Here is a 15,063-nt window from a genome sequence, read left to right as displayed (position 1 = left end):
GCAAACAGCAACTTACTCACAATACTCTGTGGACATTATATATTGACATTAGAAATTCCAGGACATTCCACAGTCATTAGACTACAACAGTAAAGCAGATGACATTTCTCATGATTGTCTGCCAAAGGACACAAGTTATAATGTTTATATAAAATCTACTTCACATATACCAGCAGGAATCATATCAACAGATGGTTGCCTAGCATGTTTTATATAAACTTATAATGATAATAAAATCTCTCCAAAAAATAAATATATATATATATCAAATATATTTGTGTGTGTCACAGACCTATTCATCTGCTGAATGATTCACTGAAATTAATATAGAAAAATAATATTTCATGTACATACTGTACATACATACATATACATCTCTGGAAAAAATGAAGAGACACTGCACATGTTTTTCCCGATGTCATCCTACGGTTACTGAGTGACATTCAAATGAGTTGATGGTCATATTCAAAATTAAGAGACGACTGCAATTTTCAATATGACCGTCAGTCATTCGAATATCAGCAACAACCATAGGATGACATCTGCGAAATGTGCAGTGTCTTATTATTTTTCCAGAGCAGAATGTATATATATGTGTGTGTGTGTGTGTGTGTGTGTGTGTGTGTGTGTGTGTGTGTGTGTGTGTGTGTGTGTGTGTGTGTGTGTGTGTGTGTGAGAAATGTAATGTGTGAGTGTGTGTGTGTTTGCGTGTGTGTGTGTGTGTGTGTGTGTGTGTGTGTGTGTGTGTGTGTGTGTGTGTGTGTGTGTGTGTGTATGTACACACATTACATTTATACATTATCACAAATAAAAACAAATGTCGCATCAGATAAAATAGTTTTTTTACCATTAAAAGCACACTACTAAGCTCAACAACCACTACAATTTATCACACAAATAAAACTCAATACAATCAGTTGAGAGACTTTAAAAGTAATTAAATTATCACTGCATAAATATATATGTACGCCTCAGTTTACCCAACAGTTCTACCAGCAGCAGCAACAGCATAGAAACACTGCTTGTAAGTTCTGAGCTTTTATCAGTTTATCACTGCATGAGTTTGTATGAGAATTAAAGGCTCAATCTCAGATACTGTAGGCTACATTGTGTTCTAGTTAAAGAAATGGCAGTTTGGCAACTTCTTTCAGCAATTCAATTACATTTTTTTGACATTATTATAAGAAGGATCTGTCTGAGTAAATTGTTCAAATAATTCAAAATTCCAGAAGGGAATTAAAAGTAATGTGTCAGATTAACAGAGCTGAATATCAGTAAAATATACGACGTGCCTACTTGTGACTTATAGGACATACAAGTAGAAAGTGTAAACAAATATAACATAATTCAATATAAGTCATTTTTGATGGGATATTGAGGCATTTTAAGAATCAATTTCATACAGAGGAGGTCGTTCAACAGACAGCCAAATTACAACACTGCTTTTTTTTACTCCACACTTTTGCTTATAGGTTTGCAAGGCCTCTGAATGAAATTCTACCACACAAAACACGTTGAAATTGTGCATTATGAATAAGCAAGAAGGCCTTCCTCACAAAGGCTATAAAGAGAGGGAGGGATCGAACATGGGTCACTGGCCCACAGCTGGACATTCTCACTGATCATTTTGTAATGGACGTTACATTTGTAATGATATATAAAATTCATATTTGAGTCAGTTAATCTTGATCGTGATTTTTTTTTTTTTTTTGTGGTATTACTTACAGGAGGCAATCAGAAGATAGCAAACTTTTTTTTTCTTTTTTTTTTAAAGTGAGGAAAAAACTAAATGGCATTTGTCCCAGAGGTGTCTTTAATCATTCATATGGAAAATATCCCATACACTATAGAACTAATGCCCACTCTTATTAATGAAGCACTTAATTACTAAATTAATTGTATGATGTTGGCTGGTCAGTCTGAAATACAAAATATTATGAATAAAATGTGCAGTGCATGTAAATATTAGTTGTAGGCATTAGTTTTAGGCATGCAAAGACTAAACTGTGCACATTTCTTTCTGTTCATTCCTATATGCATTTTAATTATGCACAGATCAACATTGAGTTATTTTCTCTGTCATAGCAAAAGTGAAATATAATTTGAAGGTAAATTTTAACATAAGGAAACCCAGCACACATGAGTTCCTGTGCACTAATTTCCTGTGGAAAAAAGGGGGGAAAAAACCCTGAAAAACTTTGACAGTGTAAACAGGAGTGGAAAGTCTTTTTGTCACATGGAACCTAAACGGTTTCAGTGCCGGAAAATCAGCTAATCCACTAAAAGAGAATCAACTTTCTTTTCCTCTGCTTAAGATAAAAGCCATCATTTGCTTCCCCCCACACCCCCCCACCCCCACCTCCTCAATTGTTTGTCCTATCGGTGTGAACGGGCAAAGCTTCTTTAGCCAGCTGTCATAATTTGTTAACAAGGCTTTTCAAAACAGAGAACGAGAAGACAAGAATGAGAATGAGAAGACAAGGAGAGCGAGAGATAGAGAGAAAGAGAAAGAGAGAGAGGAGAATGAGAGAGAGAGAGAGAGAGAGACAAGGGGAACTATCTCCAGGGAGCCGACGGGGGTGGGGGGACACCCACATCAGACCAATTTCAGAGCAACGGCATGATGGCATCCACCATATTTTAATATAAATGAGAACGGGTGAGGGAAGAAGTGACCTAGAACCAGACAGTGAACTTGACAGAGAGAGAGAGAGAGAGAGAGAGAGAGAGAGAGAGAGAGAGAGAAAGGGTGAAAAGAGAGAATGTGAAGAAAATACAGAGTGAGAAATAAAAAAAAAAGATTAAGAGAAAGACGAAGAAAGAGAAGGGGGAGATATCATTGAGAGAAGACAAAACACTGGACAAACGATCAGAGACCGAAAGAGATGGATAGATAGATAGAGAGATAAATAAATGGATAAAGACAGAGATAGATGATAGCTAGAGAGAGATAGAGCGAGAGAGAAACGGAGATGAAGAATGAGAGAGACAGAAAAAGAGAGCAAGTGCAACACTTGGAGCTCCACAAGTGTCAATGTGCCTGTTGGAGCTCCGCTCTACTGAGCGCGCTCCAACGCACGGCACCTCACCAGCACACATCTGGACCATCACATCTGCAGCACCACCGGCAGCAGCAGCAACAACACACTCGCAGAGACGTCCCAGAAGAAGGCCAAAAACGCAACAGCGTCGCCTATAACTTTATCTCTCTTTCTCTTCCTCTTGTGTACCTCTCTCCATCCCCTCTCACCAACCTCTCTTTCTCTCTCTCCTCTCTCTCTCTCTCTCTCTCTCTTCCTCTCATGTCCCGCTCTCCATCCCCACTCACTAACCTCTCTCTCTCTCTCTCCCTCTCTCTCTCTCTCCCTCTCCCTCTCTCTCTCTCTCTGTCCCGTCCCCTTGAGAAAGAAATTGACTTTTGTTTGGACTTAGTGGAAAGTGGGAATCAGGCTGGGGACAATGGGCCACCCCGCGGTGAGGAGCCGAGCGGAGCCATCTCAAATCAGTCAGCCAAGGCACCAATTAATCCGCCCATTGTCAGGCCCAAGACTCTGCCAGCACATCAACACATTCGCGGCCCATTGTCCCCCTCGGCCCCTCATGCCTCGGGATTTAGCCGCCCTCCAACAACCAGTTTTGTCCAGGCCAGCTCAGGCGGAAGGTTCTCACTGACAATTTGCCCCAAATAGATTTGTCAGAGGAGCGTCCGTGAGTGGTGCAGAGCCTGAGCCTCGTCGTTTTCGAGGGTGGAAGAAGGGTAGGGTTAGGGGTCTGGGGGTCTGGGGGTCTGGGGGTCTGGGTTTTTTTTTTTTTTTCTGGACGAGGGTTGGGTTTTGGGTTGGGCCCTGGGTTGGGATAGGTTAGGCTGGTTTCTTTAGGCTCGCTTTCTTTTTTTTTTTTCTTCCTCCCTCTTTGCTCTTGCCTCCTCTTTCTCTCTCTCTCTCTCTCTCTCTCAACTCTCCCTCTCTCTTTCGTGCTCACTTGCTCTTTCTCTCTCTCTCTCATACGCGGTCCTTGTCTCTCAATCTTGGGTGGGCCATGTGTGATGTTGAGGGGGGGGGGGGGTCTGTGAGGCTAGAGGGGGTCGGGGGACAATGTCACAGGTGTGTGTGTGTGTGTGTGTGTGTGTGTGTGTGTGTGTGAGTGCGTGTGAGCGTGTGTGCGCAAGAGTGTAAATCTGCGTGAAACAGAGTCTGTGAGTAAGTCAGTGAGTTAGTGAATCCACACGTGTGTATGTGCACATGTGTATATGAGTCTGTGTGTGTCTGTTTACCTGTGTATGTGTGTTTGTGTGTGTGTGTGTGTGTGTGTGTGTGTGTGTGTGTGTGTGTGTGTGTGTGTGTGTGTGCACTTGATAACTCATAAATAGCTGTGATAACGGCTGTCATTCTCTTCAGCGACCATTACCAATAGACAGGGCTGAACACAAAATATAATAATAAAACATACAAAAAAAGTAATTGTTATTGTCATTATATCCCACTTCTAAATATTAATGGTGAGCAAATACTTTCCAGTGCTCCCACGATAAACAGTACGCTAAACAGTGAAACAGAAAACACAATAGCTATAGCAGTCACACAATAGCAGAAATGTACCACAACTATTCAGGATACAAAAACAAGTTAGTTTAGCTTGGTTACAAACACACTCTTCTTGATGCCTATAGAGAGAGTGCAACACAATCAGCATTGAGACAGTGAACCAGCCAGGGTATGGGTATGTAGCCTACTCACACTAATACTGAGATTACACACATGGACACACTAGACTCACTCAAAGAGAAGAGGGCGAGCTGGATAGCTGTCATGAGGCTCTCCCTTATAACATCATTCAGAACAGGCAGGCACACGACGTTCCATTGCATTGAAATAAGACTACAGCTACCTATCTGCCTTTCAGAAAAAAAGGAAAAGAAATGTTCCTAAAAGCACTGTCCACGGTACTGAAATATTTACCTGAAAGGCTAAACTACCTCTTACAACCAGATGCCATTGTAACGTAGGCTACCATACGTTATTTGCCTTGTATAAAATTGTATATCATTATTAACCTTTTTGAGGACATAACGACACAACATTTCTTGAATTTGGGGATGGGGTTCAATTTTATGAATCGTATTAAAACATATTTTAAAAGATTGGTCTCTGTCGAGTCCGAAATGGGTGAATAAATATATAGCGAAAATGCTCTTGGCTAATATTAAAATTGTCTTAAAAACGTATTTCCCCCTCCTTTACCGCCACCGTGCTGTATCCCCGCGCTTAGTGATGTCAGTCCGTAGCTACTGGCGACTGGTTCGAGTTGGAACAGTTTGCCACTCAACTTTAAGGACTGTGTAAGTAGTTGCATACTGATTTCGTCAAGCCAACAAGCAGATACACAATCCGACGGGTCTTTGTTAGTAGTTTTTCATTGACTGTTATTGAGCAGAGAGTCACTCGCACAAAAAGTGAAAGCAAGCGGCCGAGCCAACCATGATGTTGGTTATGTTTGCGCAAAGACTATCGATGAATGACGGGATTAGAAAGAGTTAAGAAGATTAACACACACGGACCACCCCGCCCCTCTCTTTCCCTCTCTCCCTTTCTTGCCCAATTCACATGGGTTACCCCTCACTCTCTCTCTCTATCTATTACGCTCACCCACCGATACACACATATACACAGACACACGCACACCTGTGTGATACATTTGTTATAAATTTAATTTCTCTCTAAAAACTCCTCTTGAAGGAGCCATGGTCCATCTTTGAAAATAGTAACGCTGTGTTAATATGGACCACTGTTGACCTAACGTAAGGCTACTTGATATTTTGTGTTGTTGCATTTAGGTAAGCAATAGGCTATGTATTGCTATCATCCACCTAGGCATGCTCACACAGACATACAGAGAGAGAGAGAGAGAGAGAGAGAGAGATTTCAATATGTAGTCATTCACCTGTCAAAAAGCCTAATTTAACTAAAGAGCACGTAGTGAAACCGTCTAAAAGGAGGACATGACAATGACTAATTGCAATTAGCTACGCCCTTGTAGCCAGGCCGAGCCGTTTAAATCGACACTTTGAACGTCCATAGGGCCGGTCTCGAGCGTGGGAATGTCCATAATTAAAGGCAAAATATGGATTTTTTTTTCAACCGTGGGCGAAAACACGCCAAGCTGTTAAGGTCAGGATGTCAGCGGGTGCTCACAACGGGGGCATGGGCAGCGTTCTGGCCCAGCGAGTCCGGTGCCCATCCTGCGACGAGCCGGCGACAGCGTGCGCTCCTTTTTTTTCGCGTCAGCGCGCACACGTTGACCGGAGGTGTCGAGACAATGTGTGTGTGCTGAGGGGCAATTAGCGCAATGCAGGACCGCGACATCTACCGAGCGGGACACCGACGTGACCCGCGGAATCAGAGGTTGCTTGGCACTGATGCATAAAAAAAAGCTTTTCTCGTCCAATCAACTTTGACGTTTGTTAAAGATAATCACTCGTGTCACACTAAGAGTGATTTGAAATTAGTACATTATAATTTTCTTTACATTTGCATCCCATTTCAAGCACCGATGCGCACTTCAGGTAAACAGGCTATTCCAAAGCAAACGCAGCTGTTCCCCAGAAGCGTTCATTGTCGCGCGCAGTCTCTCTCGCAAATCACACACCGACCTAGATTGACCAGAGTCGCGTGAGCGCTATAACACCATCCCTCGTGTCCCTTGGGATGTCATTTCGACCCAACAACTCCAGGTGGACAAAAACAACTTGGGCAATACTGAAAGCTTTAGCTCTTTTAACCTGAAAGGATATAACTCCCCTAAAAAGACGTCTGGCAAATCCAGTCAGCGCTCAACAGGTGGAAACAGACGCGCGGTAAACGCTATAGCAGTCTAAGGAATTGGTGGAGAAAATATCAACCCGCTTCCAATTTATTTCTACCACATTTGGTCACCTCAGTAACGATCAGAATCAACAGTTAATTCTGTTGTTCCTTTCCGAGGTAGGCCTACATAGTGTGAAACCATGAAAACCAAACACACTAAGCTTTTCCCCAGAGGGAATAAAAATGTAGCTTGCGGTTCAGTGAAATTAGACAGATTTTATGTCTAAATGTCTGATTTGTGTATTAATTTGACGGAGATTCTCTGTTTTTTCCTCCTTTCTGCTTCTTTTCAATTATCCGCGAGCCTTTGGAGAATTCACTTGCCTCTGGACCTCTGAGCGGGGTGACGTCATTCCTGAGCAGGCATTGGAGTAGAAGGCAGGGAAAAAGCTAAGTGGGCAAAGAAGTCGGGTTCTCCTCCCTCTCTCCCTCCCTCCCCTCCTTCCTCCTCCTTTCCTTGCGCTTCCTATACACGCTGTACAAAAAAATCCAAATCTGACGGCACACATCACAAAGTCACCAACGCGTCGAGCTGGAGAAATGACTGACTCGCCACCTGTTTGATTTCCGTGTTGGGACCGTATCCTCCAGGCTAAAGCTACCGTGTCGCCCGTGCGCTCGAGCTCCAGTGCTCGCGCAGTTCCGGTAGTTTTCGCCAACTTCAGTCCTCTCGCTGTTGCACCTGTGGATACCACAGCTCTCGCCCCGGGCGTCGTGATTTCTGCTACCGGGTAGGGTACCGCTCTACGCCCACTGCGTCCACTTTTGTCTCCCGTCAGAAAATTCTCCAAGGCGACAGAAACACACTCCGGACTGGATTTTTTATGACACGCATTTAATCCATCAGGGACCAAGCCAGGCGAGAAAGAACACAGATAACGCACACTTGGACTAGGTGACAGTCCTTATAGAGCTGCGTGACCCTGAATTTCAAAAGAACGGATTTCAACTTCTCAAGGGAATAAAAAAGGACTCAAACAGAAGTTTGGTAGGTCTACAGTGAAACAGACTTTTTATTTTTATTTTTTCGCTCTACACATTGGCGTCGGCTGTTCTCTTCTCTTCGGCGACAGCATAAGCGTTTACGATGAGTAAGCCCGCCGCTTCAACAAGTGGCTGCTTGGACATTCTGAATGTCAAATCAAGTAAGTGCCCTTTTTCACACATCCAAACTTTCCACTCCAAACTTTAAACTTGCCAGTAGAACGTATTCTTTCAATTTACATAATTTTCGTTCCGAGACTGGTTCGATTTGCATATTCAAGTTGAGGGTACTAATTATGATCATAATTCCCTATCCATTTTCCCACGCATCGCCTGACACACAGAGAGAGAAAGAGAAAAAACTTGAGCCCGGCTACACACACTCTGTTATGTCAAGCAGATTTGTAAATTCTAGACAGTCACTGATGCTACAAACACATGCACATGGAAAATACACACAAGCACTAAAACAAACACTCTCATGCGCACATACACACGCGCTAATTCCACATGTAGATGTGTCCCCTAATTCCACGTGTCCTTCAATTGTGGCTAACCGATAATACTCAAACGGCATTTTAACGCTGAGAAGAATCATCATGAACTCGTACAGTGCATAACAGGAAATTGTTAGCGTAATGGTCCAGCCGGAGTGCATGCGTCGAATATGTCTGAACATGAATCAGATGACCCTTGGTAATCATAAGGCACGCACTGCCAGTAGCCTACACCTGTTGCTGCATCAGTCTGCTCATGTGTTATCAACAAATGCATTCGGGAAAGAAGTAGACAGACAAGAGTCAGGGTGTCAGTGACAGAAGCCGAAGAACGCGTTGATTTTTGAATATTGGTCTGTGTCATATCGAAATGATTTTATTTTCAGTTAGGAAATGTGTCAAATGGCAGAGGGGTTCGGATGTTACTGTTAACACAAATGGCTTCGGATTGGTGCAGACATATATTACGTACATGTGCATCCATTTAAATTTGCAAAGACATGGATATTATGTGTATTACAAAATATTATTGATCAGTATTGTAACGCCTTAACTGTGAATGTTTGCCAGTAACCTATGACCCACATGCCACTCATTATAGTGAACTTAACGACCAAAAAGGCTAAACAACTGCATGTAATGAATAATGTACAAATTAATTTATATCACACAGATTGATAAACACTATCATTTAATATAGTCTATACTTTAAATGGTCTTTTAATGCTGTCAAACAACTAACTCTTCTAAACTACATAAACGGTCTACAGACTGCAGCATAGGCCTATTAACATCAGCCGTGCAACCCTCGAGACCCCACTGCAACTCTCTGAATGTGATCCGTCGATTCATTGAATAAAACAGTACTAATATACTAACATATTCATCACAGATTCATGTTCATCTCCCACTGAACCGGCCCATAGAGGGCAGGTAGGTGCACAGCGGTCTGGGTGGCCTCCGAGTCCAGTCGGGCAGGCCGCTGTCTCCAACCTTAGCTGACCTCCCGACAGCCAGCGCGGCTGACGGTAATTACAGTAATGATATATGCCATATATTTTTAAGCAATTAGGGGGAACAATGAGCGACACTAGATCCTCCACCTTAGTTTCTCCACGTACACTGCGTTAAACCAAACCTGCATTAGATTTGGTGCCACCATTTTTAATCCCTTAGAGTTGCCTGCCATATCAATCAATTATGATGGCATGTTCCAATAATGACATTATAGTTTGGATGTGGTAGTCGACTAATTTGTTCATTAATCAGTAGCCTGCCCTATTAATAATAATGACGCACTTTTAATTTTAAAATTAAAACAACGTTTTAATTTGTTAAGTTTTAAAGACTCATATAATTCAAATTTCATATTACATGAAAATGTAAGGGGAGGGGGTCCGAACAAAATCAGCTTTTAAAACTGGCGTGTGTCAAGTCATTTTTAAACATCAAATTGTTACAGAGATATTGCCATAATTTCGATGACCGACATGATTAATTCGCTTTACGCCAACAATGTTTTCTGGAACATCATTTAAAGGAATTTGTAGATTTCATTGTGATCTCCCCGATTCAAATGGATCAATTTTGTCATAGGCTATAGTAATAATAAAACGTAAATGCATTTAAATTTACTGTGAAATATGCTAGGCCTACTTCTTTAATTACAACAAATAGCTCTTCTTAATTAATTGTACACTTTGTAGAAGTTTGCACAAACACTATACAAATATTCACCTTATTGTTGCAATAGCCTAATATTTTAGTGAATTAGCAAACATTTTCAAGCTGTAGTGGTGGCATGCAATCTAACGTTAGTTTTAAGAGGCGTTAAGAAAGTCCAGATAATTATAATCTAATGTCCTGCGCAGTTAACTTTTTCAGTAAGAAACGCTTCGAATAATAAAGCCTTCCACCTAACAGCCTACGGGCTTGAAGTCAGTACCGTCAGTCTAAAATCGTTATTTTTCTCTTTTTTCCCTTTTGTCATGCTGCAGTTACCGGAGCATATCCGAATTCCCATGCTACCTTTTTTGACGGGTCAATGGTGACTGAATAGGCAGGTGTCAGAGTGTCAGCGTAATTACATAGCCGTTCCTCTAAACGACTTTCCTTATATACATGCAAATATACGTCTATGAACGGATTTAAATACAGGAAAAAAGGGGGGGAAACTTTTCATACAGCAGGCGAAGGGAAAGTAGGAGGAGAAAAATCACAATTTTCATTTACTCTGGACTAATTTGCATACTCTTCATCTGCTTCTGTGAGACGCGCTGGTGCGCTTTATTCGCGCTGCCGTGTCACTCCCTAATCCGCGAGCCTATAGACCGCGCGAAGAAAGCAGCTGTCGAGGTCCATTATGAAGCGGAGTTGGCAGCTTGTCGAGACTAGGGCCAGTCAGACGAGATTCAATGGGTGAAATCATTAAGTTAACACTTTCCCTAATGTCGCCATTGTGTGCGTCCACCGAACATTGTCTTAGAGGGACCTTCGAATATGACGCTTCCCACCCTAGTGCGCTGTCAATGCACGCATTCCCATGGGTAGTCTTATTAGGGGAAAAATTGTCTTTTGTTGCAGATCTGTGTGTGTGTGTGTGTGTGTGTGTGTGTGTGTGAGAGAGAGAGAGAATGTGTGTGTCTGTGTGTGTGTGGGTTCGGTTCATTACAGCAAAAGGGGAGGGGCAAAGCGAGGGTGTTCTAAACGGATTTTCTAAACTTTTTAATGGACTCGGCCAGCACCAGAGGATGACGTAATTAACCAAATCAGTTGTTTAGAGTTTTTCTTGGCATTTAAATTCATGTCAGGGTGTAATTATCCCAACAGCTTGTACACTTTTATACAGAGCCGTGATGCTTGTTAACAATGTCCAGTGGAACGATGCATATAAATGATCAAATGCAATTTACAGTGAGAACATGCAATGACCAGTTTCTGCTTTGTATTTGAAAAGGTCGAATCTTGGACATCCCCTGCAAAGTGTGTGGTGACAGGAGCTCTGGTAAGCACTATGGCGTTTACGCCTGCGATGGATGTTCGGGATTTTTCAAGAGGAGTATTCGCAGGAACAGGACATACGTTTGCAAGTCCGGCACGCAGGTGAGTGAGCAAAGACGTCCTTCTAAAACACCTTACCTTAACGCAAACGTTCATTCAGGCTCTTTTAATTTGCTCTCATAACACACCCGCTCGGTTTAAGGTCGAATTGGGGTTAAGTTCCCCCTGAAAATTGTAATCGAGAGATAATCCCTAAAAATGTAGAGGAGCGCGCCTCCCCTGTGGGAAGCCTGAGGGCTCTTCGCCCCGTTCGCTGGATGTAATCCAATCTAACTCACCGGCTCGAAACGCGTGGATTTAGATGGAGGTGGGTGGGTATGAGACGATTGGCTAAACGGCAGGGGATCCAGTCAATGACCATGATTATAACCTGATCCTTCACCGGAGGAGTGGCGTCCCTCCGGGATAATGATGGAGGACATCTCTCTGTCACACACACACTCACACACACACACACACACACACACACACACACACACACACACACACACACACACACACACACACACACACACACACACACACACACACACACACACACACACACACACACACACACACACACATACGGTGCGAGCGTGTGTGTGTGTGTGTGTGTGTGTGTGTGTGTGTTGGGGGGGGGGGGCGGGGGGAGCGAGCAAGTAACCCGGAGAGGGCCACTGCAAAAGAGACCCTTTAAGACCATTTCATTTATTTTTGCCCTCTTCTATTTCTCTTCTCCTCTGCAGGGGGGATGTCCAGTGGACAAAACGCACAGAAACCAGTGCAGAGCGTGCCGTTTGAAAAAGTGTCTTGAAGTAAACATGAATAAAGATGGTAAATTTCAATTTGTAACTTAGAAATGACAGCATATAAAAACCCCATTGCTTTAATATGATGGTTTCAATGTACACTGCCTAATTGCATTGCGTCTCCTTGTCAATGTTCAGCCGTGCAACATGAAAGAGGTCCCAGGACATCAACCATCCGGAAGCAGGTTGCACTCTACTTCAGGGGCCACAAAGAGGTCAACGGATCCTCAGCTCATTTCCCGCCCTCCTCCATACCGGGCCCGCCGTTCTTCACCACGGTCACGCAGATCGAGCCACACAACCTGGAGATGAGCGCAGTCTCCAGCACGCCAGAGAGACAAACCATCGTGGGACTAGCGCAGCCAACACCCAAGGTAGGCTTACAGTCCCATGACGAGTTTTATCATTGCAATAGACAGCTACAAGGTATGATCATGATGCTCATAAAGCATAGATGATATATTTAGTGCACGGTATCAGTCACCATAGTAAGACGTAATCCAAACAGAAAAGTATGTTTGTTAAGTGCCATGCCTATGTGTTTTATGTTGTTATTTGATGCTGCACGTAAATGCTGTTTTATATTATTTTTTAATGAATGGGCCCTGAGTCTACTAATAAAATGAACTAAACTTAACTGATCAGCGATAGACTAACTTTTAATCAATTATAGACATTTACGCATATGCCTATACATTTATTTCAAACAACTGTTATTTATTAGAAACATTTTATAATTGCAGTATCCTCACGAAGTCAGCGGCACGCCAATGTACCTGTATGAGGTCGCGACTGAGTCGGTGTGCGAGTCGGCAGCACGTCTCCTATTCATGAGCATCAAGTGGGCCAAGAGTGTCCCGGCCTTTTCAACGCTGCCATTACCGGACCAGGTGAGAACACGGCGGCGACCTGTGGCATTCTCTTCCTCAATCTTTGATGATGAAACTTAAAAACGTAACTGCAGAAAATGTCATAAAACAAATGTGTATGGGATAAGTAATATATTAACCCCAAAAATGATTTGAACAGAAAATAATCTTGCTATTGCTGATGGGCCGTTTCTAATCTGTTTTACAGTTGATCCTCTTAGAGGACGCGTGGAGAGAACTATTTGTTCTGGGCATTGCACAATGGGCGATCCCGGTGGATTCCAGCACCCTGTTGGCAGTGTCTGGTGAGTTGCCTAAACCTGATCGCCTAAATGCACGTCGTTGATTGGTGATCTGGATTACACCTAATTAACTGCTGCCCACCCCCAAAGGCATATACAGGCCTCGCTCTGCTTGCTGCAGCACACACACACAAATTGTGAGGATCGTAGTTGACAACCACATGGCGGTGACAATAGCCTGATTGTCAGCATTCCAACAACCTGTTGCACACACTTTCATTGTTAAACTTTGAGTTTTAATCACGTTTAATAATTGTATCTAAACTTTATATGATTTGGTTGTGTGGGCTATTTTAAAACGACAATCGTATTATTATCTACCTAACCAAAAGTCATTTATACGTTTAATTTGTAATGAGGGAATTAATATAGCCTGCTCCTAAACACTATTTCCACAATCTCCTGATCATTTCCTTCCTCTTCATATTGCCTTGTCGACTGACGGAGTATTTGTGTTATTCGTGCAGGTATGACTACGGAAAATACCGAGTCACAGCGGCTCAATAAGATCATCGCCGAGATCCAGGCCCTTCAGGAGGTGGTCACACGCTTCAGACAGTTGCGGCTAGACGCGACTGAATTTGCCTGTCTCAAGTGCATTGTGACATTTAAAGCCGGTAAGTTCAAATGTTGGTTAGTGTAGGTTTAAGAATAGAAAAAAGTACCCACACACTGTTGCTGCTGCTCCCGAAGTGATTTTAAAACACAACGTTTCAGTGTGCGGGTACTTTTTTCGACTTCCTTTTTACCTTGCACCTGTTTAAGTTGGATGTGCATGCGTGCACTCTCTGCTACTTTAGTTTAGGTTTACACACACACACACACACACACACACACACACACACACACACACACACACACACACACACACACACACACACACACACACACACACACACACACACACACACACACGTTTTACCGTGTAGCCTCCGTAATTGTTAAGAGTATGTTCTTTTTGTCTTTCGTGTTTAGTCCCCACTCAAGGTAACGCGGAGATAAGGACTTTCCGCAACGGTAGTGCCATAGCGGCCCTTCAGGACGAGGCGCAGCTGACGCTTAATAGTTACATCCATACCAGGTAAGTCTTGTGCATTTGTTGCACTTACTGTGCTTTTACGATATTAGATTCCGCTGTGTTGTGTATCTAGTACAGCCACACATGTAACCAAATGCAGTTAATTTGACTTTTTTACTGAATGTTATCCTGGAATAATATTTAGCTTTTATATATTTAAGCCCATTCCACTGTGCATTGCTGAATCACTGTAGGCTAGAACATCACTTGTTCTGTGGTACTAGCTCGTACAGGCACTACATTTTGAAACAATGTTCCGTCTTTATATTCCTGGGTAGATGCCAACTGCATTTAAACAGGTAGCATAAGGATAATGGAGTCTTGTGTGCAGTAAGAGTGTGTGCATGACCCCGCGGCTACGTTTAGCGAACGCAAAAGGATTTGCAGTACCAAGTAGAGTCGACGCCTAAAGCTGATACTGTGGAGTTAAAGAGCTTGTTACTTCTGACCCCCCAGATACCCCACGCAGCCTTGCCGGTTTGGGAAACTCCTGTTGCTCCTCCCTGCTTTGCGCTCGGTCAGCCCGTCTACCATCGAGGAGGTGTTCTTCAAGAAGACCATCGGGAACGTCCCTATCACACGACTGCTATCAGACATGTACAAATCCAGCGACATCTGA

General features: G+C 43.0%; 1 protein-coding gene across 1 annotated transcript; it reads left to right on the top strand.

Moving 5' to 3' along the window:
• The first annotated feature begins 7,950 nt into the window (after nt 1-7,950).
• On the top strand, nt 7,951-15,063 carry nr2e1 (nuclear receptor subfamily 2, group E, member 1). The gene is made up of 9 exons (XM_062551250.1): nt 7,951-8,008; nt 11,301-11,446; nt 12,133-12,220; nt 12,334-12,569; nt 12,939-13,085; nt 13,273-13,369; nt 13,834-13,983; nt 14,342-14,447; nt 14,901-15,063. Exons 1-9 carry the CDS (start codon nt 7,951-7,953, stop codon nt 15,061-15,063), a joined length of 1,191 nt encoding a protein of 396 aa, XP_062407234.1.

Source organism: Sardina pilchardus, chromosome 12 (genome assembly GCF_963854185.1).
Source record: "Sardina pilchardus chromosome 12, fSarPil1.1, whole genome shotgun sequence".
In the NCBI taxonomy this organism is placed as follows: Eukaryota; Metazoa; Chordata; class Actinopteri; order Clupeiformes; family Clupeidae; genus Sardina; species Sardina pilchardus.
Note: the sequence above shows the minus strand (reverse complement) of the source record. Positions and strands in the feature narration are given on the sequence as shown.

Excerpts from the sequence above, each read along its gene's own strand:
- nr2e1 (XM_062551250.1), top strand. The coding sequence starts at position 7,951 with ATGAGTAAGCCCGCCGCTTCAACAAGTGGCTGCTTGGACATTCTGAAT. Across the intron at positions 8,009-11,300 it reads CATTCTGAATGTCAAATCAA|GTCGAATCTTGGACATCCCC; the intron begins GTAAGTGCCCTT and ends GTATTTGAAAAG. Across the intron at positions 14,448-14,900 it reads AATAGTTACATCCATACCAG|ATACCCCACGCAGCCTTGCC; the intron begins GTAAGTCTTGTG and ends CTGACCCCCCAG.